The 27,354-nt window shown below is 45.5% G+C and overlaps 1 protein-coding gene and 1 long non-coding RNA gene across 13 annotated transcripts in view; one reads left to right on the top strand and one right to left on the bottom strand.

Moving 5' to 3' along the window:
- LOC134479406 (uncharacterized) overlaps window positions 1–16,753 on the bottom strand; it is a 28,173-nt gene extending 11,420 nt beyond the window's left edge. For 3 of the 4 annotated variants that reach the window (XR_010052724.1, XR_010052723.1, XR_010052722.1), the window contains exon 1: window positions 1,245–11,804. This is a non-coding gene — a long non-coding RNA (uncharacterized LOC134479406). Of the gene's footprint in view, window positions 1–1,244; window positions 11,805–16,659 lie in introns of those variants that run through there. The other variant, XR_010052725.1, reaches the window with a different exon arrangement.
- Window positions 1–23,055, top strand: part of Rad51b (RAD51 paralog B) — a 544,534-nt gene extending 521,479 nt beyond the window's left edge. For 4 of the 9 annotated variants that reach the window (XM_017594476.3, XM_039113281.2, XM_039113277.2 and 1 more), the window contains 2 exons: window positions 12,401–12,479; window positions 17,948–18,296. In XM_017594476.3, coding sequence (XP_017449965.1) covers window positions 12,401–12,479; window positions 17,948–17,960 — 92 coding nt within the window. In that variant the 3' untranslated portion in view covers window positions 17,961–18,296. Of the gene's footprint in view, window positions 1–12,400; window positions 12,480–17,947; window positions 18,297–22,612 lie in introns of those variants that run through there. The other 5 variants (XR_010052147.1, XR_005506073.2, XM_017594475.3 and 2 more) reach the window with 3 other exon arrangements.
- Window positions 23,056–27,354: the final 4,299 nt, after the last annotated feature.

A 27,354-nucleotide genomic window follows, 5' to 3' on the forward strand; every position in this document is an offset into this window, starting at 1 on the left:
GGGCTTTTTACCCTGCTGGCCTCATCTTTTCAGCCAAGTCCTAGGTTGTTATGATGTATGCCATTCCAAGAGGTAGGTTCCTTGCCTGGAAAGATAGGACCAGAGGGATCATGAACTGAAACTGACCTCAGAAAGACATTCCCTGCCCTCAAGGCCCTTTACATCCTCTGGACCATCCCTTACTCCAAGGAGCTCAAGAGGCAGTGCATACCACGTAGTTCTTCCGTTTCAGACATGAAGTTTTCCTCAGAGATTTGCTGAGAAGGGGCTGGTTTGCTCTGTTCTCCCAACTCTTTCTATTGCTTGGCTCCCTTTTTGTGAACATATACTATTTATATGAGTGCAAAGACCTAAAGCCGTTTCAATAAAAAGGTGTGTGTGTGTGTGTGTGTGTGTGTGTGTGTGTTCCTATAGTATCATCAAGTCAACAATAGCTGTAGAAAAGCCTTTGCAATTATGATTTTGTAGAAGGCCCCTAATGTGATGACACAATAGGAGGACTTTAACCCTTCCCATGACTCCTGAGAGTGGAATCACAAACTGCAGAACCCCACAAAAGACCTTTCTACACTTCCCAGCCTTGTATGTATCTATGTATGTATGTATGTATGTATGTATGTATGTATGTATGTATTATGTATTATGTATTATGTATTATGTATTATGTATTTTTGGTTTTCAAGATAGAGTTTCTCTGTGTAGCTCTGTCTGTCCTGGAACTCAGTTTCTAGACCAGGCTAGCCTCAAACTCAGAGATCTGCCTTCTACTGTCTCCTGAGTGCTGGAATCAAAGGTGTACACTACCACCACCACTCAGTATATCTTAATCCTCAAGTTCAAAGCTATATGTTCCAGGCAAGGGAATCTACTAACTGACTCAAGAAAACATGCTTTGCTAGTGGTACCTGTGAATCAAGGTGGGAAACCCATATGCACAGCTTAAATCCAAACATAGTATTCTAATGAAAAGTGCTGACATCAGAAACTGTGGGGTAGGGAAGATTTTGACTAGACACATCTAGCACCCCTCAAGTAGTCAGATCTCCAGAGTGGCTGGTGGGGTCTATAAATAAATGTCCTAGGCATGGAGAGCCAATTTTTCCCTCTTGTTGATCAGTAACCTTGTTCAACCTAAGCCGACTTCCTCATTAGTAAAATGAGGATAATACTACTTCCCTGCTAAGAGTGACATAAGGGTTGCACACCTCAGTCCTGGACACACAGGAAGAGCGTGTAAACATTACCTGTCACCACTACAATTATCCAAAGTCTGCCAAGAGTTCCAGTGTTCAGATGGCAGTCTGGTGGGCTCCCAGTGTGATCAACTCTGTGTCTGGTCTTGTCCTGTTGAGCTCTTCTGAGTTCTTTTCAAAGGTTTTCTCATGCAGAGCCCTGCTTTCTTGAATTGTTTCAGCATGGGCGCCTAGTTCTGTGGGTAAAAGGTACTGTGAGTTTTCCATAATACTTCATGAACAAGTCTCCCTGTACTTGTATATACTATGAGATTTGAACACAATCTTATTTAAAATATTGAAAATACAAAAATCTAAACAGATGCGTTACTGGTTACACACTGACTACGTTGGAATAAAGTTCTAGCTGTCCTTTATAGAGAAAGAGTTGGTTCTCTCTCTCTCTCTCTCTCTCTCTCTCTCTCTCTCTCTCTCTCTCTCTCTCTCTGTGTGTGTGTGTGTGTGTGTGTGTGTCCCTCTGAACTCTATTTTCCTTTGACCTTTTCTTCACTGGAGGAGGGCTTTAGGGAAATAATAAGATTACTGTGTTAATAAGAATTAATCTGAAGACGCAGCATTGGTCCTCCACCCATCACAGCACAGCCAGGAATGCGGTACATTACACAAGCCAGTCCCATTTGACCAGCTGTTCTTGGATGTGTCAGGCCCAGATCTCAGCCTCTTTACACAGAAACATGTTGCCTTCCTTGAATCAATTCCTGTGAGACTAAAGAATGTCCCAAGTGGCCCAAGCATGATGTAATAGGGATGTGTGCTTCAGAACTCAAGACACACCCTCTGAGTCCTGGCATCGTTTTACTATAATACTCACACAACCACAGCTTTCCTCTGTGACCCTTAACGGCCAGAGCTGCCTCGCCTTGGTTGTGTTTTCTAGCAAGCCTGGACCGGAGGACCAAATGCTGCTTCCTGTAGGCCTGTGGAGGATCTGGAAGGGAAGACCTGCCTAACTGGACATCCAGAGAGCTCAGTGTGGGCAGCTGACTGGTGCTCTTGTTTTCCCAGTGTCTTGTTTATTTGGTCAGTTTTGTTCACCTGCTGTAAGGGAGAGAAATAGAGTGATTCTTGCTTACTTGAAACTGTCTGCTCCGGGAAATATTGTAACAAAGTGCGATCCCCAGATTGAAATGACGATGAAACAGTTCATACTTACTTGTAAGTTGAAGTGAGTTGTACTTCCAGCCTATCTGTGTCTTTGACTCTAAAGTGTGACCGCCTAGAGACAGTCACAAGTAGGTTGAAAATTCAAAGATTAAAAATTATATACACTTGGGGTGGGGATTTAGCTCAGTGGTAGAGTGCTTGCCTAGCAGCGCAAGGCCCTGGGTTCGATCCCCAGCTCCAAAAAAAAAAAAAAGAAAAAAAATTATATACACTTTATATACACATATACTATATACTTCAAAAATAAAAAATTTTAAAGAGAGAAAGAAAACCATGTGAAAAATCATAGAAAATAAACTTGAAGACAAACAAATTGCTACCAGGAACAAAAAATGGACCCGTAGTTGTTAATGTTTGAGACAGGGTCTCACTATACAGTCCAGGCTTATCTTAAATTCATGAATCTTCTGTTTATCAAAGGCACGAACCACCACACACACCTGGCCTAAAGGGGAAAAAGGTACAGGGTATCCCCCTAACCAATAAGATATTTACAATTGATACCCAGAGGCAAAGAGAAAATCAGTTTTTGCCAGTGCTGTCTTGAGTTTAACAACCAACTTCAGGGTAGGCCCCATGTTCAAGGGTATTTGGCCAACACAAAATTCCATGGTTTTTGGTTTTTGTATTTTTTTTTAAGAGAAAGAATATAGAGTTGAGTAGATAGGGAGGTGGGAGAGAGCTTGGGGGAAACTGATGGAGAAGAAAATATAATCAAATATATTGTATGAAACATTTTTTAATTAAGAAAAAGTCCCTCCATCAGGAACACTTAACTATTATAAACATATGTACATCTAAAAACTGAACCCCAAAATAATAATTGAAACAAGAACAAATTCAAAGGGAGAAGACACCTATAGATAATTCAGCAGTAACATTAGGAGACTTCTATATCCCATTTTCAATTATGGATTCATCAGTGGAGCAGCGTTTCATCAAAGATGCAGATTTGAAGAGTGCTGTGAACCTCTCAGTGTGCTCAGCCGCTGTCTGTAAAGCACTTCCTGCGGGAGCACATGCACTCTTGTCTGAGTGGAGCACCCTCATACGAGTCTCAACACATCTAAGAGAGCTGAAATCTGACAAACTTCTCCAGTTGTGGTGGAATGGAGTTAGCAACAAATGACAGGCAGAAATTTTGAAAATTCTGAATTGGGTACTTTGAAATAAACAAAGCAAAGAATCAATCAGGATAGAAAATTGTGGCAATTGAAATAGAATATATACTATTCTATTTCCAAAGCCTGCATGACATAGTTAAAGTGGTATTCAAAGGAAAATCTCTAGATTCAATGCAATGAACAATAAGTTCATTCCATGTACAGTGTATCTGAATAAAAGTTCATATTGAAAGATTAGTGACCAGCTTTACTGATTAAGTTTATATATGAACACATGTATATTCATCATATTTTCTCCAATTCTATTATATACATATAGTACACTATATGTATATTATATACATTGATGAACATTAAATAAAAACCAGCATGACTGATAAGATACATGAGCAAACCGTAATCTTATAACAGTTATATGCATGTGAACGTACTTAGGCAAAAATGAGCTAACGTTTGCAATTTATTTTGACAGGTAACAAATGCAGGTGAGTTGATAGGTAACTAGGATGTAACTATAAAAATGCTAATTATAAAGAAAGATGATTGGTTCGTAGATATTCATTATAAATGTTCTCCATTTTACTGTGTATTTGAAATTTCTAATAATGAAATAATGATGAGAAAGCAGTGAGAAAAATCTCACTCTGATCCTGTCTTATAATTCACTCAGCTAGCATCCCATTGACCTGAGGAAACTGTTTTCTTTAAGGAATATATTCTCTTCTAGATAATACTTTCATAATCCTATGTTATAAGAAAACATTTTGGAAACGGCACTAGAGAGGTGCTATCAAAGAAAGTAATAGTATTCTGTGGCACAATGTGAACTCACAGCCTTGGGTGCAGACCTTCTAGGGGGTTCATCCTAAAACCTAGGAAATCACTATTTTGTAGCAATTTGGGCCAGCTTACTCTCTGTGACTAAATGTCGTGGGAGAAGCTGCTAAACGGAGATAAAGTAATAATTCCACGCTCGCCGAGGTACGGTCTACTTTCCACCCTGCCATGTCCACTCTGCCTGAACCCGAGCCCCTCTGTTTTGAAAAGACGACTTAGATGCCATTGAAGTCTTCGCTGGCTCTTCTCTCATGGCTGTGGCATTGTTGCCAAAGCTTCTGTATTCCACGGAGAGTGGTTTTCCTAGTGAAGCAGGTTCTAATCAGGGTCAGATCTAGATACACACAACAGCTGCCCGGCGCCTTTCCTGTAGTTCCTTCAACACAATGACAGGGAATTCCTATGAGAACCTCTGGGTGTACTTCGGAACCCCTCAACTTACGGCCTCCTTGCAGACACAGACCTTCCTGTCTGAAGCATTTCCGGACCTCCTGTCCTTAGCTTGGAGGACTCCGCTCAACCTGGGGAAGGGGCAAGCCATGAGGTTTTTCACCTCTTGGATTACTCAATGCCAAGCCAAGCAGCTTTCTTCCTGGGCTTCCAAGCATTTGAGGGAATCTTTTTCTAAGTCTTCAACAAGGAGGCAAAAGCCTGGCATGTAAGATTGTCACAGTCACTTGGCAGAGCTAGAGGAAAGATGTGTTTCATTTAGCAATGGGTTTTGTTAGCCCAGACTACAGATGAAATGAGATAATAGAATCCTCATTGAAAGACATTTCAGAGTCCACAGGTTTCTCCCGAGCTCCCTAGTAGGATCGTGCATACAGATGAAAGGCTCAGACGTGTCCTGCAAGCACATCCCGGCTCTAGTCATCAACAACCACAGAATCTTGCTGATCAACGGAAAGACTGAGAAAGAATTGAAAAGCGAGGACAGGAAAACGTGGGTGGGTGTGCAAGGTGTCACTTCTGAGCTGTCTCTCAGCTGTTTCTTGGCCACTGTTTCCTCAGCTGAGAGCAGAAAGCCAAGCACCTGCTCCTCAGGGAAGAAAAGGTTTTCTGCACACTTTGACTCTGCCAAGCCCTTTACCCGGCCCTCACCCTCAACCACTGTGAGCTCTAGGATGTGGGCGGGAAGAGGAAGAAGAGAAATGAGGAAGGTGCTCATCACCAGGGTTAAAAGGAGCCTTCCGGGCATGGGCTTGTGGAAGAGAAAGTGGGAGAGCTGGTGCCAGGCTGCCTCCCCACATGGCTGCCTATTCAAACTTGCTTTCCTAGGCCACAAAGACAAAACTCACTGTTTCCTGAGCCTGGGCTGTATTGCAGGAACTAACAGAGCCTGCCAGGACCAAATCTTTCCAAAAGCACCCTCCAGAATAGCCTTTACTCAACACCCCAAGATCCCCCTCCCCATTGTCTGCCCTGGCCAACCATGGAAGAGGACCAGGCTGGGCTGCTCCAGACAATAGAATGATAGAATACCTGTATCATAACAGCAGGGCACAGGCACTATTCCTGGAAGGCGTCCTCATCCTGGAGAAGGACTCCTGTGCCCAGCACTTTCTGTTCTATGACTCCTTTTCCACTTTTAAGCCTTATAGAAGTAGGATCAGGGCAGGAAAAACACATGATGCTATAGCAAGCTGGAACCAATGGCTTGACTTTGGGTCCTGACCAAGCTAAGTCTCTTGTCAGAGCTTGGGAGGTAGCCTGCTCTTTTCTATGGCATTTTCTAAGTCCCCTAACTGGGAGAGAAACTACAGATAAATTTTAAAAATAGATACAAATCAGTGGAGCTCTGGTGGGTCGCCACTTTATACATTTATTCATTCCACCTTTTGCTCCAGAGAGGAACTTGTTTTCTATCAAGAGCATTCTAAAAGGCGTGGGAGCCAAAAGCAGCTGTTGGCGATGATGGCTGCCACCAAATACAGTAGATTCCTTGCCTATATTCATGCTATCGTACAGCAATGAGGACTGGAGAGATGGCAATAGCTGTTCTTCCAGAGGAACCAAGTTTAGTTCCCATCACCCACACAGAAGCTTATAACTCCAGTACCAAGGAACCCAACACCCTCTTCTGGGCTGTGCAAGTGCCAAGCACATCACACGACACAGACATACAAGCAGGCAAGATACCCATACACATAAAATAAAATAATATTGTGTGTGTGTGTGTGTGTGTGTGTGTGTGTGTGTGTGTGTGTGTGTTAAAGAACAGTAATAAAACCGATTTCATTCTCAGAGAGCTGCAGAGACAGCGTGATGGGTTAGGGAGAGATGGCCCTAGGCTGGGGAGAGAATACTAGTTTCTGGAAGAGACAGCATTTGCACCCAGGCTGAAAGGCTTGGGCATTCAGAGATGAAAGGCAGTGCCAGTGTGGAAGCCACAAACCGTGAGGTCACTGCACAGATGCCCTAGCCAGCCCCCCACCCTTTACCCCCGCCTTGAATCATGCAATAACCTTACTGTGGGGTGTATTTGCTATCTTGTCTTTTCCTTGGCTGGTTTTTTCACCCCCAAGAGAAGTGGACTGATCTACATCTGTCCAATTGGGGCTTACCATTCGGTATTACAAATGGAGACTTTGGAACCCTCAGAGGCAGAGCCCACTTCTTTTTTTCCCCACAAAGGACTCAGGGTTTTCCTAGTCCCCAGGCCTCCTTGCAGGCCTATGTGCTGGAAAAGATACAGGGACTCTGGATGACCGCCCACATGTACACACTAGAACACTCCAACCATGAGAGGCCACTGAACATCTGAAGCAGAAGAGCCCAAGTCACCAGCTGTGAGGCCGTTTGCTTCCAAGGGTGGTTTACCCTGGGGAGTGGCTCAGTGGGTAAAGTACTTGCTATAGAAACGTGGCTACCTGAGTTCAGGTCCCAAGTAGCCATGTAGAAAACCAGGCATGGCAGTATGTGCCTGTAACTCTAGTTCTGAGGCAGGGTGCAGAGATAGGAGGATGCTGGAGGCCTGATGACCAGCCAGTAGAGCCATAATAGTGAGCGCCAGGTTTAATTGGAAAACCTGTCTCGAAAAATATGGTTGAGAGCAATACTGAAATACATTCAAAGTCTATCTCGGGCCCCACACTCCCCCTATATGCTACACATACACACACGTATATGCAGGAGCTAGCTTTTAGTTTGAATGGCAAAGGGGTGCAAAGGTATAGGCTACTGGGTCATGTTTCAGGAGAGAAGAGTCTTTGCGTATTTACAAAGACATGCAGCATTTGTCACTCTTTTCATTGACAGCTATGGGGCTTTTATATCCCCCAACTAGTTTTGTGAGACACACCTATGAAAACTCAGAAGCAGTGTGGACTTCCCCTCAACGTCCAGCCTTTGGGACTGCATCGAAGTGTTTGTGATCTGAAGTGCTTTGGACTTTCAACCACCTCTGTTTGCTCTCCTTTAGGTGTCCTCCTGTTTGTCAGTTTGGAGTTTGGATTTTGTCCCCTATCCAAACATGCTGCATTCATTAAGTGCGGTTTGCTGACACAACCCCCGCTCCCTGCAGAGGCTGAACTTACAACCTGAGCCCGCACTAGGTTTTTGAGCCACATCTCAGAGCTGATTCATTTGACTAACATTCCTAGTCTATTTTCTGAATGCCAAATCTCATTTCTCCTAACATGTCACCAATAACGGATACTCTGTTCCCAAAGAGACGGCCTTACATTTATTTCAATGAAATTGTACTCTCCAAGATATGCGATTTTCTGGTTACCTCTTAATATATAAACCTTTGACCTTCCGCTAAAATAAACATAAGATTTGTCTCAACGTTTTAGCCAAATTGAGATTCATTTGATTATCACAGTTGCCTGGTTAATGTACAAACTCCCCTTTGTCATCTTCTTCTTTTTCTTCTTCTTCTTCGTCTGTTTTAAAGCCTTATTTACTCATTGTATATGTATATATATGAGTACACTGTAGCTGTCTTCAGACACACCAGAAGAGGGCATCAGATCCCATCATAGATGGTTGTAAGCCACCATGTGGTTGCTGGGAACTTGACTCAGGACCTCTGGAAGAGCAGTCAGTGATCTTAACCACTGAGCCATCTCTCCAGCCCCTATGTTTCTCTTCTGTTACCTCCTCAAATCAACTTCCCTTGGGTGTGTTAGTCACATAATCCTCAGCCCTTTTCAGTGACCTCCACCCCTCTATTTAAAACCAAGCACTTCCCTAATCAACCACAATATCTGTTCTATGCTCTTTTCTTTTTTTTTTTTTTTTTGGTACTTTTTTTCGGAGCTGGGGACCGAACCCAGGGCCTTGCGCTTCCTAGGTAAGCGCTCTACCACTGAGCTAAATCCCCAGCCCCTCTATGCTCTTTTCTGCTCCCCTTCATAGACACACAACTGCCTAGCACACCACAGCCATTCAGCATTACCTTTTGCCTCCTTTAGAATGTAAGGTGTGTTGAGACAGAGTGGTTTTTGGTCACTTTCTTCCCTATTGGGCTCCATGTTTGTTTTAGGGTATGGGTACAGCAACATCTTCACTTGCCTCCGTAAAAATGCTGAATGTGACAAGGCCAAGGTTAGATTCGGGGGCACCTGCTCAAGGTTGCTGCCCCTCATAGGTTGCTAAGGACCGTTTGATCACTCGCAAACCCACTTAATGCTACCAGCATCCAGCCTTACTCGTCCTCACTTTATCCAGTAGGATACCAAGAAGGTTGATCACATTTTTTGCTACAATTAAATACCTCATGTTGGAGATACCCCTCTCACCTATCAGTCTGAAAGGCAATGGGCTCCACCTGACATGGTTATCTCACTGCCTCTCACTAACTGCACACATCTTAATCCGTGACCTCTCCAAACCCTGTGACTATTTTCAAGAAGTCCTTCTGGATACAACGTCCCTTAGCTGAGGCTCAGAACCTTATTGTGGGGTGCACCCGGCATCAGGAGACAGCTTAGATTCAAAGGCACTGCTCCATCAAGTATTAGAATATTATATTTTATCTAATTCTCAACTTCTGTAGTCTATAAAAATAATAATATAACACTCAGAATGTGATACCTTATGCATTGATATTTGATCATATTCTTTGGCCTTTGCTTCTTGTTGCTACACACAGACAATAAAGATCCTAGATTTGCTGGGTGTGATAGCAAACATCTTTAACCCCAACACCCGGGAGGCAGAGGCAGGCAGATCTCTGAGTTTGAGATCAGCCTGGTCTCCAGAACGAGTTCTAGGACAACCAGGACTACACTGAGAAATCCTGCCTCAAGAAACCAAGCCACACAAACAAATAAAAGATGATCCTAGATTTGGGGTTTTATTTGTTTTCTTTTCTTTGGATATAGGTCCATTTTGGTGTCATCCCAGATTTACCCCAGCAGCTCCTGACTGGCCCCAGGCCTCTCATCTCCTGCCTTCCCATTCCAGACTTTTCAGAGTCAGGCCTCTCATGCATGATTAGTGGAAGCCTGTGAGAAGCACATCTAGACTTCTCAGGCTCCTCTCAAAATCTACCAAATAGGAATCTACATGTTCCTGGGCCTGCAAGTGATTATATTACAGTTTGGAACACACACCCACTGAAAGAACATCCTTAAAATTCACATGAGCCATCCCCGAACTATGCCCATCAGGAAATGAACCGCCTCAACTTTCAGATTCTCGAGATGCCTTTGACGTTGGCTCTTAGCTCGATGAGCTAGTGCATCAAGTAACTTTAGAGCAGCTATAAAAATGATCAAGATTCAATTAAAGACTAAAGCGAAGTGTATTGTTTCTTGGTGGAAAAAGGGTGTTTGGGAAGCATGCGTGATGGGCTGAGTCCCCCTTACTTATTTTCCACTTGAAACACAGAGGCTGAGACAGGTAGTTCTGTCCTAAGAGGTCGGGTGACCTGGCGGTAGGCACTGATGCTCTCCCAGACCACCTTTCTCATGCATGGCTTCAGCAGCAGCAGCAGCAGTGTCTGTGTGGTTGGAACATGTTCCTGCTCTTGGGAAGGAGGACAGGAAGAGACCTGGGCATTCAGCTTCTTATGAAAACATGAGTTGAAGCTTTACCTGTCATTTCTATTTGTGTTCAGTGCATCAAAGCTTGCACACATGGCCACATTTAGTTGCAAAAAAAAAAAAAGGGCAAAGAAATGTAGACAACTGCAAGTTGTTTACTAGAAAGAAAAAGGGGAATAACCAAATGAGAGAAGCCAGTGGGACCTGCCCAGGTGCCTAACTAAAGGTTGAGATCCAAACCCTGTCACAAAAACTTGTGATCTTTTTATGTAATTGATTCTCAATTCATCTGTAGATGCTAAATTGAGATATATGTGTGTAAGCTTTTTTATGGTTTGGGATCTTTTAATTCCTTTGACTACCAAGGTGATTCTGCGACAAACTGTCACTTATTGCAGACATTTTTACTTATGAAACAGGATATGTTTCATATCAGTTTAGTAGAAATATTATAATAAAATAATCCACCAATTATTTTCTAGGCTTTTTAATGAAACTATTTTTTTACATTTGCGTGTGTGTGTGTGTGTGTGTGTGTGTGTGTGTGTGTGTCTGTGTCTGTGTCTGTGTCTGTGTCTGTGTCTGTGTCTGTGTGCACGTACATGCTGGAACATTCATGTAGAGGGCAGAGGTAACTTATAAAAGTTTCTTTCCTTTCCACTTACAATCTGGGTCTTGAGGATCAAACTCAGGTCATCAAAGTCTAGAATTTTTATTTTATTCCAAATAGATACAGGCTTATTATTTTGTGTTTCAGATTATCTATTCACATACCCATTGATAAGCACTTGATATAGATCCTTCTAGATACATACGCTCTTCTCACACACACATATACATATGTATATATGCATGCATATATACTCTGAAAAATTATCCTACATAAATCATTTTTACTGAACACACCTTCTTTAGAGGAGACATTTGTCTTAGGAGAATGTCGTTGTTCCAAACCCTTCAAACATTTCGTTTTTGCTGGCACGTGTGTCACCTGTGTGTAAGAATGCTTCACAACAACACCATCAAACACTCAGAGGCACACAGCAATATTGGCCTCTCACCCATGTGGGTCTCCTGCAGCTGGACCTGAGTGGCTAGTTCTGTCCCAGGCACCTCTGACTCCCCTGACTAGCTTGAATCTGTTTTCCTCTGGCTGTGACAGGAGTGTAAGAGAACAGATGGAAATACTCGAGGCCTAGGCTGGGAACTGGCCTAAGCCAAAAGAAACCACGTAGACAAACCCATAGTCAAAAGCCAACAAAAGTGCACCATGCCTTCAGCTAGAGAAAATCCCATCACTCACGTGATAAAAGGCAGAAATACACTCGGTAAGGAGTGAGGCCAGGGAAAAAGCTTACTGTTGTTTCCCCCAGAGATTTATTTTGAGCATTTTTCAAATAGTAATTATTTTAAGGGTAGCTTTGATTTTTTTTTTTTTGGTTCTTCCCCCCCCACCCCCCCCCCCCCCGGAGCTGGGGACTGAACCCAGGGCCTTGCGCTTCCTAGGCAAGCGCTCTACCACTGAGCTAAATCCCCAACCCCGATTTTTTTTTTTTTGATAGCTAAGTTATGGGTAAAATTAGATAATCAGGGTAGGTTTATCATTGAACACATCACATAAGATAATCCTATTTCTGGAAGAATTTGTTTAAGAACATAGCATTTAATAACATAATCTTTGAAATAAATGGCTTTCTAGGTGACCACTTTGAGGTGATTAAGACTCATTTGAACATTTGGTTCCAAAAACAATTTTTTTGTTTGTTTGTTTTGAGACAGAATCTCTCTACATAGCCCTGTTGTCCCAGAACGCACTCTGTAAACCAGGCTGACCTTGAACTCAAAGAGCTCTGCCTGTCTCTGCCTCCCCAGAGCTGGGATTAAAGGTGGGCAGCACCACTGCCTGGTTTTCTAAAACATTTTTAATAATAAATTCGATGCATTATGGTCTTGTGCTGTCAAAGTAGAAGGGGAGTGAATAGAAGCTCATGAACTTTTGTCTAACTCTGGAAATATGCTCTCTCTGCAGATTCTCATCGCCAAGTCCCCTGTGGCTCCCCTCACCTCCTTTGTCTACACCATCAAGGGGGAAGGCCTGGTCCTTCAAGGTAAGGTCCTTCAGTTAAACCTTTCCTGTAAGCATCTTCTTGTCAGCGCTGCTCACCGCCAGTGGCAAATGCTGCCTGGGTCCCTTTAGATGCTAGTTCAGGGCAACTCAAAGCCCAGGGCCAGTTAGCAGATGATATTTATTTTACCCCGCTAAGATCAAGATCTGGCAGTTGTAACAAGAATGTGATGGGGGGGGGGAGCTACAGGATTTGGTGACAGGAAGGGCTGGGACTCCTGCTCAGTGGTAAAGCACATTAGAACAAGTAAAACAAGCAAAAGTTTTCCAAATGGGACAATGATGAAGAGAAAGAAAGAGAGAGAGAGAGAGAGAGAAAGAGAGGGAGAGAGAGAGATAGAGAGAGAGGGAGGGAGGAAGGAAGAGAAAGAAAGGAAGAGAAAGAAAGATCATTAAAGAGATTCTGCAGAACAATATGAAGTTGACCATAAAATTAATAAAAAAAAATTGCTTGTGTGTGTGTGTGTGTGTGTGTGTGTGTGTGTGTGTGTGTGTGTGTGTATGTGTTTTCTATACACTGTCGGGTACCTGTGCGTGTTGAAACCTGAGGTTAACAGGTAGGTGTCTTCCTCTCTTACCCTATGCCTTCTGTTTGAGGCTGGATCCCTTGCTTAACTAGAACTTGTCCCTTTTGGCTAGCGTGGCTAGCTAGTTTGCCTCAGGGAATCTCCTGTCTCCTATATTGAGATCACTGGAGGGCTGTCACACCACCAGTTCTCCACAGGGGGTCTGGGGTTTTCTTTCCATGGGGGTGGGGTGTCTCTCCGAGGCTCGAATGAGACTGCTTTGTCTCCACACTTTCCCAGCAAGTGCTCTACTTGCTGAGTAGGCTCCTCGGTCTCGAAATGGGGTTTAAGTTACTTCAGTTTGGTTTCAAGCGACCATCTCCTTTAAAGTAGGCATTTGTCTTAGGAGTGTGCCTGAACACTTCTGATTGTGAGAACTTGTCTCACTGTCTCCTTTGCAGCTTTGAACCGTGCAAAGTTATCTCCCTTCTCCAGTGTGGCAAAGATCTCCCTTCTAAGCCCACAACCTGCAGGGCTGTGTGGGGGAATCCCTGGACCACCACTTCCCTGTGCTGAAATCCCAAAGATACTTCTTCTAGCTTGTACTCTATGATATCATGGTCTCTGGATTTGAAAGGAGCCAGGTTCCTGCTCAAAGCAGAGCTCCACTGGATAAAACCTGGCCTTACTGATGAGCAGATCTTCGATCCTAGATGCTCTGTACCCTGGTTAAGAGAGGCTCTCGATGTTGCCACGTCTTTTCAGAACATCATTTACTTACAAAAGTAAATTCAAGGCTTAGATGATTCGCCTCTCCAGTGAACTGTCTAAAACTCCTCCATGGATTAAGAAGTGTTTGGGAGTCACATTTGTACCCCCACTGTCAGGGCAGAGTCCCTACCCACAGGGATGCATAGATGACCATCTGCCCTGAACCATAAAGGGCCTTTTGCCTTTGCTTTGCATGGGAGGAATGTCGGCCCTGCTGGCTTTTATGAACTGGAGTCCCCCCCACCCCACCCCACAAGGTTTGTAAAACAGGGCAGTCAGTTGCTCTGTGTCCCCAAGGAGGTGCAGCAGGACCAGGATGGAGGAGCAGGATGCTTCTGGATGAGGGATAGGCTGTAGCCCACCCTTTTCTTCCCCCTCCAAAATGCCTGCTTCTTAATGGACTCTCAAGCAGGGTATTTGTGTGGTGCCACTGAGCCCCACTGCGGGAGACTCTCAGGTCGACAAAAATTTGGGGTAAGAACCGCTGACCTTTGGCTCTTAGCCTCTGACTTATGCTATCCAAGTTCCTTGGTAAATATTTTTTTTTTTACAATTGCAAATATTGTTTTCTGACAAAGAGGTAGAGATTTTAAGACCAGATTAAGCAAAGCAAACAGCAGGCCCCTTTGTTACATACCCTGTAAGGGTGTATGACTAATACGCAGACAGAGAGCTGGGCTCATATTTACCCAGTACACTGGGTGGGTTTTGAGTGCCTCATTTTTTGAAGCTGTCTTAAAAGATTAGTAGCCTAGTAAACAGAAAATTTAGATGAAGATTTCAGAAAGTCGAAGGGAAGACTGCAAGCGAAATTCAGGAAGAAAAGACTCTGTTCTGCCCAGAGAGCTTGGGCTGGAAGCCTCCCTGTGAAGCATTTCCAAGCTTGTCTAAAGTGGGTAACATCAGTCAGGGGTGTCGGCAGGGACCAGATTCACTGGTTACCTCCCTCCAGTTCATTCCTAAGGCCATGATTTAGATGAGAAAGGGGAATTATTTACAGAAGAATAGAAACTGGATATACAGTTGGTGAGTGGAGGTCAAAAGCCAAAAGGGCCTCACAAGCCCCACAAACTCTGCGGGAATTTAATTCCCAGAACCCACATTAAAAAGAAAAGGAAAAACAAAAGAAAACCCAACCAGATGTAGTGCAAACATCCTATGAAAAGATGAGAGGCAAACACAGGAGGATAACCCTGAAGCTGGGCTAGCCTGGACTATATATGCATGGCAGAAATAGCAAGAGATTAATTCTCCTAACCTGACCAAAAAAATTGCCCCACTATCTATCTCATTCCAAATTTATCAATTGCCTGCTTCTCAGAAACAAGGTAGAGAGGCTAGCCGGTTAGAAGTGACAGCTGCTCGAGCAGAGGACCTAGGTGTGATGTCCAACACTCACTGGCAGCTCAAAACCATCTGTGACTCCAATTCCAATTGATGTCTCTTCTGGCCTCTCCGGATACCAGGCATACATGTGGTGTGCATACATATATGCAGGCAATATATTCTTATACATGAAATAGAATCTAAAAAAGGAAAAGGAAAAAACAAGAGGTGGAAGAAAAGAACAAGTCTCCAAAGTTGTCCTCTGACTTCCAGATGCCTGCTATGTCATGTATGTTCCTGGGCATATACATACATACACACTAATAATAATAATTAATAGGAATAATAAATACAGCTACAGAAGAAACTAAAAACCAGCTAAGAAAGTATGTTACTGAAGGGGATGGACCTGAATCAATGTGTCCAGGAAAGAAAAGAATTCAAGAAAATATTAGGATGCAGAGTCCCCCCTCCCCCAACCAATAAAAACACTCTCAGGGGAGGAGCTCCAAACCTCACTGGCTGCTTTTGAGGCTGTTCCCCCAGAAGCACTCCACTCTGTGAGGGAGCCCTGCTCTTCTTCTCCCCACCCCTTCCCCTTCCCCACCCCCATCAGCAATGGCTCTAAACCTACATCCTCTCAGCCACTCCTGACTCTTCTGGGGGATGGGAGGGACTGGAGCTGTTCTCCCCAGAAAATCCGAGAGCCTCATTTTATTGGAAAGAGGGCTTGGTTTTCAGTTCCAGCCGTAACGCTGAGAAAAGTCTCTGGGGCCCCAGCTTTTAGGAACCGTACAGTAATCTGTTATCAAGCAGTAATGAAACTGGCGCATAAGAACCATCGCAGAGCAAGAAAGGGAAGTGGAGGGAGATGCGAGGAAGGAGAACCAGAAATTATCAGGTTATATCACATGCCCTGGGTCTTTACATACAATATCCAGTCCGTGTGTGTATATATGTGCATGGTGACTTGTGTTTTGTAGACCACAGTGACCTGTGGCTTGGACTGCAGTGGGCAACCTCAGCCACCTCTAAAAACCTCTAGACTTCCATGTACCCGCTTTTCCTGGAAGACCACATACTTCTGTCTCTCCTCTCAGTACAGTTGTTCCCTTGAGATCACCACAGGCTGAACCACATCTTAGCAGACAAGCCTGCTGAAAGACCTGCATAGTCCCCAGGTTTAAAGCAGAGAATCCTTGCTCCCTGTCTAACAACCTGGAGGTGCCTGCTGTTAAGCTTTCCTGGTGGGGAGGGGCTGCTCTGGCTAGACAGCCAAAGGGAGCGCGCAGCTCCTGAACCTGCAGTTCATGCCTGCCGGGCCCAGAGGAGGGTGGTGGGAAGGTTCGCTAGGAGGCTGGGGCAGGTCCTAGGCCATCACTAAGAGAATGGCAGGTGCCATTGTAGCTTCATGTCAGCCTGTAGGAGAGAGCCAGGCTGGAGTGGTGGGAAAGCACAGTTAGCTCACGCTGGCTGCTCTGGGGGTGGGGCTGTGAGTGACCGTGGGAATGGTGCCTCGGTGCCTTTTATCCCTCTGCAAACCCCAAAGATTCCTAATACCTGAAGCTCTCTGTGCACAGCGGAGGGAGAGAATGAAAGGTGAAGGCAAGAAGTGATTGACCAGCTCCACAGGGCGTTCCCCTCACGAGTTCTCAAGGATTAGGATGCGGAGCGCGGGCGGCAGGCAACTGGGGGCCTGACACCGGCCTCCTCTTTGTTCGCTGGCATGGGAGAGACAATGAAAGGGCAGGCTGGAGAGACCAAGAGGCTGGTTAGAGAGTTCTCAAGCTGCTTTTTGAAACAGTTGAAGGAGCCAGTCCGTGCTATTGTTGTCGTAAAATAGAAAGCGGAACTATTCTCCTATGGCCAAAAAGAAAGAAAGAAAAGAAAAAGTAAAAGAAAGAAAACCGCCCTCCCAGGCATCTTCAGGAGGCTGCTGGACTGAAGCCATTAACATGGTAATACCATCCTGTTTGCATCTTCTTTGTCTGCCCTGCATTTGTCTGCGATTCTGCCTCCTCGATCTAGGCCTAGGCCCTGGAAATACTTAGGCCCCAAAGGAGAGGGAGCAAAGCTCCCAGTGCTCACCAGCTTCCAGCCCTGGCCTCTAGCAGGGGGCCAGGTGGAGTCAGAGGGAGAGCTCAGTCCTTTGTACAACCTAGAGAAGGATGTTGGGAATGGAAAGGAACTGTGAATCTGATTTTCCTTTCCCCCCTCTACGGAAGCCCCTTTGTGGAAGCCTCAGTACTACCAAGTAGAAATATTTGCACGGGGCTGAGCGAGGCAGAGAGGTGCCTGGACTGATGCCTGGGAGACAGGGGTGCCTGGGAGACAGAGGTGCCTGGGAGACAGGGGTGGGAGGGAAACCTTGATTTGGGGGATGAGTTTTAATGGAGTGGGTGTCAGAGCACCAGGCTACAAAGGGGAAGAGAGAATTTACAGGCAACTCCAATTTGACCTACATGCCCATGGTCTCAGTGAGCTCCAAATGCGCCACCAGGAACAGAGCTGGGATGAGAGCTGAGATGGGAAGCAGCCTCGTGTGCTGCTGATGCTGGGGGTAGAGGGGCTGGTGCAGGCTGGAGAGGCCAGCTGGCCTCCTAGAGCCAGCCCTATGTTCTTGGGGCCTATGAGTGGATGAAGGACCTTCCAAGGAGGAAGCTGGCCCAGGGAGTGGAGGGGACGGATGACTAGGCCTGCTGTTTACTGCTTCGCCTTGCACTCTCCTTTCCTCAGGAATCCAGGAAGTGGTTGGGAAAGCAGAAAGCCAAGTTGTTTTAAGCAGGACAGAAGACAGCTTCATTGCCCAGTGAGACAGAGTTTTGTATGTCTTCCATTGTTTTTACAGCACCAGGCTCTAGCGTGACATTTGGCTCTGTGCTGTCCTGTACTAGTCTGGGTTTGAAGGAGCTGAGGTAAGCTGAGCACATGAAAGGAGACCGGACCACCCGGACACGGCTCCTGAGAAGGTAGACACAGGCATCAACAGCTGTTTCTTCTGAGACCCCGACACTCAAGTGTCTCTGCTTTCTTGCTCAGTTTTTACCGTCAAAGATACTTTGAGCACCTTTGGAAGCTTATGGGGAAAGATATTAATCTGCTCTGAAGGCTTGTCACCAGCTTGGGTTAACGTCTCCAACCCCATTTCCTTAGTCCTAAGTCACCTGGGAGACAATACGGAAGAATTCATTCCCCTAGATACTGCCTTGTGGGTTTATTAGCCTTCATTTGCAATCCGTAGTCTATCTAAATGTTTCTTTTTTGGCCTCCTGGACCCAAAATGACACTAAAACTTCTCAACATCTTTCCATCCGGGTACAGAAGTGCATAGCAAACATATCCCATATACCTGGCACAACCCAACATTCATGACTGGGCCAAGAGCCCTGGGGTTTGGTGGAGCAACAGTGCTAATCTCCTCCCAGAGGTCATGGAGAAGAAGGCAGAGCTGTCCCTGTGTCCCTGGCCTGCCAAGTACTGATGAAGCTCTACTGACCCAGCCTGAAAACAGTTTTTAATACAGAACAATACAGAAGTCATAAAACATGAGTTTTACATATATCTAGTACCTAGACTTTAAATTCCCCTTGGTTTCGTTTTATTTTACATATGAGACTAAGACTTAGCAAAGCTCAATTCTCTAAGGCTAGCCCCCAGGCCAACCCCACACCCCCATACACCTCAGTTCACAGAGTCATCTCTCTGGCACCGCACCTCCTTCCCTGCTGTTCTTGAACATTTTCCTGTCTAGATGTGACGCCACATGGAATGACTTCTTCTGGAGCACATTCTAGAAGTTGCATAAATGGTTTACCTCGCACATTTTACAACTTTTCTTTTGCCCCTTAACATGTTTCCAGGACATATCTACGCTGACATATGTGACTCAGAGTTCTTTTACCTCAGGCAGCCATACCCACTGCGCACAATCCCACTCTCCTGGTCATGAACATTTTTATAAAGATTTACTTATTTTTATTCTATGTGCATGTGTGCCTCTGCACAACAAGCATACCCCGTGCCTGAGGAAGCCAGAAGAGCGTCCGGTCACCTGGAACTGGAGTTTCATCTGGTTGTGAGTGACCATGTGGGTGCTGAGTCAAACCTGGGTCCTCTGCAAAAGCAGTGACTCTGAATGAACCATTGAGCCATTTCTTCAGTCTCCCCTCCCCCGTCCCTTTTTTGAAATTTTGATTATTTTAGGGCAATGGGTCCCCTTACCAATCTCTTGGTAGACAGGCATGAGGCTTCTCTACGAATTGCTGAGAAGTGCAGAGGCTTCCAGAGGCTCTGAAGGTTTCTTCTCCACCGTTCCACATGAACTCCCCTCTGAAGAGAAGGTAGTGAACCGGTTTCTGTGCAGTGCATGTCATCGGGAGGCTTTTGCTGATTTTCCCAGCCCATTTGTTCTTCTGTCAATTCCGCCTTTAGAATGGAAGCCTTCCTGTCCTCTAACAAGATCTACACAGCATGTGGGAGCTTCTGCCGTCTACTTAGGTGGTTTCTGCTGAGAATTACTTCCCTGCTTAAAGTTAGCTATACACACATTTCCTTTAAGAACCTTGGAGTCTGACCCACCCCTTTCTTCTTCGGGTAAGGAAGGGGATCCAACAGGTGAAGTACAACCACCGCCCCCAGAGTGGGTTTGGAGCCCTTTCCAAGCATCCAGCCTGGGCCCAAGGCTTAGGAAACTCATGCCTTCGGGCCCTCCCCTGCCACAACAAGCCCTGTAGCCACTTAGCTCTCAGGTGCTGGACCTCTGTGGATAAACTTCAGGCCAGCATAAATCTTACATCTTGATATCCTAAGATAAAGATACATCAGTCATACTGATCTAATGATCCCTTGAGAAATTCTCAAGGGCAGTTGGACAGTAACTTCACTGGGTATAACCCCTACATTAAACAGTGCTGCACAGCTCAGAGGACTCCTGCTTTCTCACACAGCACTGTGGAGGAATGCAGCTTGAGGCCGGCATGTTTGTTCAGGGACCTAGTCTATTGGCTGATACGGCCATTGTTGTCTTGGCCCAGCTCAGCATCACATCCTCCACCAACAGCAAGATTTGAGTTTGATGAATAATTGGTGAGACGAGAGGGAACACATTCTTCTTCCTTCAAGGACAATTACCCAGAAGCTGCACACTTTATTTCTGCTTATATGATGTGGGCCACGCCATCGATGAAATGCTCGACAAGAACATCTGAACATGTTAATAGTCTGAGTAGTCGTGTGCCCAAGCAGATGAGGGGGGCTCTACTACTAGGATAGAAAGGTGTTTCAAGGACACCCCCCTTCAGAGGCCAGTTACAGAGACTGAGGGTACAACAGTACAGATCCTAGGGCTCTCACAGCCTGAAGTGCAACATATAAACTGAATTACCAAAACTTCCGTCTCTCGTTGGTTTCAGAGACTACAGCAGGCTAAGACACAACAGTCTGCTACTCTACCAAGAATCCCGTCCCAACCCCGCCCCAGTCTTTTAAACAGAAACTTCAGTATGTGTTTTAACTAGTATGGAAGGAAGAAACTAGAGAATGAACTTGAGTCCAAAGTCACAGACTAAACACTTTGGTTTTCTTTAAACTTCGAACAAACCATTAGTTGAAAGACGGCTAGAGAAGAAAAGCCTTTCTTCTAAGACCTGGACTATACTTAGGCTGGCAGTGTGCTCCTCGGGTAGAATCTGGAAGTCATTCACTGAGTTCATCATTTGCATTTGTTAAGATGCCCAGGTAATAATACCCAAAGATGTTAAATCAATTCAGATTGTTGATTTTCTTCAAAAATCCCTTCCGAAAGGACTCGCCGTTCTTCCCCGAGTATGATTTAAGTTCTGCAGTGGTTAGTTCGGTTCAGAGCATGCTAGCTGAACACCTATTGTTTACAAAGCTAGGTGCTCCTGATGCAGAGGAGGACGTGGGGGAGGGGAGAAAAGTCCCCTCTTTTTAGCTCAAGAGAAGATGTAGTTAGATAAATTTAATCAAAAACAAACTGACACCTGTTGCACAGGTTTGACCAGTGGGGCTTGAAAGGGGGAAAGAGAGAGAGTCTTTCTAGCTTCAGATGACTAGGCAAGGCGCCTGAGAGCCTGTGGGACTTGAACTGGATTCAGCTGGTGAATCCCATTGTCCTCGACAGGGGCCAGTTTCTTTTGCCGTTTGAGAATAGATTTGGAGACTCTGGGGAATGCTGGTTCGTTCTAGCACTCACGCTGATTAGTGACAAATGTTGAATCATGCTGACTAATGTGTTCTAAATGGATTGATTCAACAATAAAGGAACATTGAGAGTCAAGAGTTCAGGTCCTGACTCTCACCCATGTGATGAAATGCAAATCGCTTCACGCTTCCTCCTCCTCTTTCTTTCTGTTTTTTCATTGAATTCATCAATTAAAGCGTCTTCGTCTTCGCCTTGAGAATCCAGTAAGTCACCTTGCTTTACAAACCTCAAGGGTGACAGAAATGCTGAGCCGCTACCCGGACAGGCTTACACAACCTTGCTTTCTTTCACAATTCATACCGAATCAGCCCGTCCCTCACCCACTGCTCACTGACCATGCGAAACTCCCATTTCCTCCCAAGCGCCCTGGAACCCGCAGAGAGTGAACAGCGCTCACGGACAAATAGGGGAGCAGCTATTGAAAATTTTTCCATCGACCTCCTGAGGCCTCTGTGCCTCTGGACAACAACTGTCAGCAAAGAACTAAGTGCTCTGGCCTTGCGCACAGGGCTCTTTCTCTCTTCTGACACCTCCCCAGCTAGAGTGCTTGAGAACCTGGCCTTCCACTCCAGATGTTTACTGAATTCTGAAGACCCCCCCCCCTCAAAGGGCCTAAATTCTTTTGTTGCTCTTCAAATCATTTCCCACAGAGACTGACCAATGTCCTGAAGGAGCCCTTCAATAGGGAGGATAAATGGAGGCAGATGAAGACAGGACCCCCTGAGGCTTGCCCGCAACCACTCTAACAAAGGGCCTGAGGCACAACCTTGTAAGGAGTGTTTTGGTCAGCAGCGTCCCTATGAGAGGCCAAGTCTCCCCTACGGGGCTGCTTTCAATGGTTATCATCACAGTGGAAGTCCTGAGCATTTGTTAAGGGCTGTGGTGGGCTAGGTGTAACATACAACGTCTAAATCACGCTCAGGCCTTTGTGAGGGTTTCCTGGGGCCACAGAAGGCAGCTGACTTTCTCAGGAGAAACTTGGGGGTACCAAAGCCAAAGAGGGTCTCCTGTGTCTTTGGATGATCCTGCCCCACCTAGTGCAGATAGACTTCCCCTTTTGTCTGTGGTTCTCGGCAGTCAAAGCCAGAGTTGCTGGACCTTAACCCTGACTGGGCCATTTCTGGATATCTCTGGGGCGTGCAATGGTTGGCTCTGTGGGAGGGGAGGGCGGAAGCAGGGACAGCTTTGTTTAGGTTACTAGTGGGAAGCTAGTGCATTTCATGACAACATTTTCTTTTAACTTTCCCTTTCTTTTTCTTCTCCCCCCAACCCCTTTCTTTCTCCTTTTAGGCCAAGAAAGGCCATAGGGATACTGTGACCTTTGTCTAGTGCTGATGGGATGTGATTTGTGAAATGAAACAGGACTGTGCTGCTTGGAAAAAAGGAAACGGAAGCCAACATAATGAGGATTAATTGGCTGATTGCTGTTGAGATGGTAACAGTGATTTCAGACCTGGAAGGGAAGGTGAAGATGAAGAAGCCTTTGTCCGGTCTCTAGATGTGGAGGCTAGCGGCTCCACCACCGTGGGATGTCAGCAGCCATAATAATAATTTGCACTTACACAGCACCTTTCAACCATGCACCTCAAAGCGGTTTAGCCACATTAATTAATTAAAACCCACAATCCCCCTAGGGAGAGGAGGAGGGGGACTAACAAGATTTGTAATTACAAAAGGGAACATTTCCGAATAAAGTATTGTCCAGCAAATAAAAAGAATAGGTGTACAAAGAACCGGGGTAACTGATTCACAAGTGAAATATTGAAACCATGAAGGCAGCCATGGATGTGGGGGTCTGCCCTCAGGTCAGAGGGAGGTCGATGGCCTCAGGACTCACCGACAGGCTCAGACCCCACTTGGAAGCAGGGAGCACATGGTACTAGTGTTGTTTGGAAGGTCACTAGTGGCGTGACTATTGTAAGTATAAATCCACGTTCCACTGCTATATTGTACATAGCCTTGCAGAACAAAGAGTGAGAGTCTTGCAGTATTTAATAAAGGATGAAGAGATTTCTTTAGAGCTGAAACCCAAAGCTGGACCACTCAATTAGCAAATAAATCAATTGGTGGCCCATGGGGTAATTCAGTCCCTTCCCTTGGACGTCCAGCCCACCAGTTCCCACTGCCCTGAGGCTCCTAGCTGAAGTATTAGATTGAGCTGGTTCAGTGCAATGTTTGGGGACTTAAGCCCCTTCAAAGTCAAAGTTTGAATCTCCCCAGGGCTGGCAAGGTGGCTCAGCTGGTAAGGACACTTGCCACTAAGCCCGATGACCTGAATTTGATACCCAGAACCCACACGTCAGAAGGAAAGAGCCAATTCCCCAAGGTTGTCCTCTGACCTCTCTCTACACATACACATTGCACATACCCCCCCCCCAAAAAGAGAGAAAGAAAAAAAGGATAATGATAAAATTATTTTATTAAGACATGGTCTTTCTACACTCACTGTAGCACCCTGGCCTGAAACTCACTGTATAGATCAAGCAGTCTGAACCCCTTCTTCCTGAGTACTGGGATTAAAGGGATACACCACTATATCCAGCTATAAAAAAATGTTAACAACAAACTTTCCAGTCTCTGGCAACCTGTCATCTAAGTTGTTAGTGACCCCAAAGTGTAGACTCACTTTGTGCCTGCTCTCCCTTGGGGGATTTTAAATGTCACAGGAGCTAGTGTATGGAGTATATCTCATTCCCTGCCTCCTGTTGCTGCCCAAAAGAGTGCTATGCAAAAACCGAGGGGCGAGTGGTGAAAGACTGCCTCTGCCTAAACAGTAGGAATTGCTGAGCCTATAACAGTATAAAGAAGGGCTGGAGAGGTGGCTCAGTGCTTAACACTGACTGCTCTTCCAGAGGTCCTGAGTTCAATTCTCAGCAGCCACATGGTGGCTCACAATAGTCTATAATGGGATCTGTTGCCCTCTTCTGGTGTGTCAGAAGAGAGGGACAGTGTGCTCACCTCCATAAAATAAACAAATCTTAAAAAAAAACCAACAAAATAAAATAACAGAACATATGCTCCCCTCAGTAAGTGAATCACAAGAACACTCATTCTAATAACCTTACAACAAAATAGGACGGAGTCTCGTGGTGGATGATGTCGAGGTGTCTTGCTGTGCTGGAGCTGAGTTCCTGAGGAGCCAGCAGGCGTGCTGGGCAGGAGGGGGCCAGGACAGGAGGGGGCCGGGACAGGAGGGGGCCGGGAGGCGTGGTAGAGTTCTGGAAGAGCCTGCTGAGGTAGACGCTCCAGCTGAAGTCATGTACTTCCTCCGACTGAGGAACATTTTTGAGAACTTGTGTTTTTTTTTCAATAGTTCCATGTGCAAACCAAGCTCAGTTTTAAATTTTCTGGTGCATTGTTATGACTGGAATTGGCTAACTTAAGACAGCAGAGAAGCATTGGAGAAAATGGTGAGGAGATGTCACAGGCACTAGCCCCCTGTGTACTGAAACAACAGGAGGAAGATCGATGGCTGCCCCCTTCTCTCCTTCTCCCCTGAGCAGCTCATAAAACCTGACCAGCTTCCCCCCTGAAGTAGGTCATAAAGACTTCAGCCTAGAACTACCCTCCCTGGGCCCTGAGGAAAGGAATGTTCTTATCTCTCAGAGGCCGGTGATGAAGAGAGGAATATAGAGCAGCAAGTTTACTGCCCTTAGATCGTGCCTGCATATCCTTCCATCATGCTTCTGCCCACTCTCCTTCAAAAACAAAACAAAAGAAAAAAAAACAAAAAACAAAACAAACAAACAAAAAAACAAAGACTCTTCCCTGCTTCTTTGGGTCTCCATTTTATATGACTCTACGTCACATAAAACATGAGAAAGATGTGCACGCTTTTCTCTCACTAATCTGTCCTTTGCCGTAGAGGTCCTTTTGGGGGAGAGGGAAAAGTACCAATGTGTCTTGCCTACAGTTTCTAGCATCCCGCATTAGGAGGCTGAGACACTCCTCTTGAGCTCGTAGATGAGATCCTTGGACAAACTGACAAAGAGCAGTACATAAGGATTCTTACCAGGTTGACTCTTCCCGGATTGTCTGCAATGCCAGGTTGAGAGGAAGGTAGAGATTTCTTCTCTTTTCGTGCTTCCCAAATTGCTCTGGCGGGCCAACAAATGTGTTTCAACTGAGTGTGAGCAAAGCTAGTTGGGTCCTTTCCACACAGCCTCTCCACAGCACCATCTCTCTCTCCCTCCTTACTCATCTTTTCATGCCCCTGATATGTGGCTTCACTTTCCCCTTATCAGACTAATTCAGTTTTGCATATGTAGGCAGCCATTTTCAGGCTAGAAAAGCCACAAGGATGTTACCCAGTGACAGTAGCTCTTAGGAGGGTCTCTCTGTCCTTCCTTCCTTCCTTTCTTTGGATCTGGCAAGAGCTGCATCTTTTTAGTCTCTTTTGATGACACATTTCCTCCAGTATTTACACACACACACACACACCACATGGACACACACATTCATATATATGTTTTGGGTTCGGCATCAATAGATACCTTTGGCTTGAAAGAGAAAATGAGTAGATAAGCATAAACCTTTCTCATGTCAAGCCGTGCTTTATTACGAGAACGTCACCCGTGAACCTCAAGGTAAGTGAGCAAACTAAGATTGTCTCCACCTTCAGGAAGATGTTTATTCTCCACCACTCTTACTTGGGTCCCTCTTCATTTTGACTAAACTGAAAGAGAAAAGTGGAGCGCTCCTTATCTTAAAATGGATCCCTCCCTCGAAAGTGACTGAGAAGTATCAGGGCAGAGAGAGCCGTCTCCTAACCCACAGTGGCTTGGTGGCTTCCCTCCTATTGGTTTCTCGTTTGGTTTGATTTTGGTTTTGAGCCTAGGAATCTCTGAGAACTGTATACCCAGGGGTTGACAGAGCCAGCCAATCCTCTGCTGCTCTGAGGGTCCCCATATGCTGTACTGCTGGCACAGGCCTGGACACTACGACAGCTCACACCTAGCACTGTGCACACTCAGTCCCAGTCCTTTCTGCAGTTTGGTGAGGTTGGTTGTCACAGTGTCCCTTCTATACTAACAGGCCAAGGCAAGAGAGGTCAATCCCATGGCAGAAAAGACAGAGTGGGGACTTGAACCTGAGCCCTTTGCCTATGTAATATTTCTGTTCAAAGCTACTGCAGCCTCTCTTATTCCTTCCCTGTTCACTGATGTACTCAGCATGACGCTAAACACCCAATTCTATAGACACTAGTAATCATTTTCTACATAGTTACAGAAGAGACGCTGCTGGTTAGATCCCGTGCCCTGAGTAGTGGCTGCACAAGGCTTGAGCCTGGGCATAAGGAAGAGAACAGAAGTATTACTGTCACCTTCTTCATTCCCATCACTACTAAAATACTGGGAGGCACATGCAAGAAAGCTGCACAGGAGAGAGGGCACAGCTGAGAACCTGGGGTGCCCAGGATGTGCTAGTGAGGTATCTTGTATTTCTGTTCCTTTGATTTGATGATGTCATTTTTGTTATGTATATAAACCTCTCGGGGGGGGGGGGAACTTCCATCCTGGGGAAGATTCAGAAGAAGGTCTGGATTGATGCCGAAGTGGCAAACACTATGCGTGTTGTCTTTTAAACATGTGCTATGAGTAAAAAAGTTGCCTAGTCAGGATTGCAAAAGAATGACTGTCAACGCCTCAAAACTGCCCAAAGAGGCAGTTGTCTCTGTCTAGAGACAGAGGGTGAGGGTGTAGATAATGGGGAGGAAGTCCAAAGTGTCTGATTCCAAAGACTGATCCCGGGTCTCAGCACTACCCAGGAGTGTCAAGCATTGTGCTTTCAGTCTCATGGGCATCACTTGGTTCCATAGCTGCGGAAGGACCACCCTTCACTAAAGAGTTCACACTTCAACACCAGAGGGTCTCTTCTCAGATAGAAGGAAGGACCCATCAGAATTCTCAGCCGAATATGCCAGAGTGAAAGAAAACACACCAGCGTCTCTGAATTCTGCTGAAGACAGAAATCAGATGAAGCGCGTCTTTTCTAGCACCCCATAGAGACCTGAGAGGAAAGAAAATCAACAA

The sequence above is a fragment of the Rattus norvegicus genome, chromosome 6 (assembly GCF_036323735.1).
Source record: "Rattus norvegicus strain BN/NHsdMcwi chromosome 6, GRCr8, whole genome shotgun sequence".
NCBI classification, from domain to species: domain Eukaryota; kingdom Metazoa; phylum Chordata; class Mammalia; order Rodentia; family Muridae; genus Rattus; species Rattus norvegicus.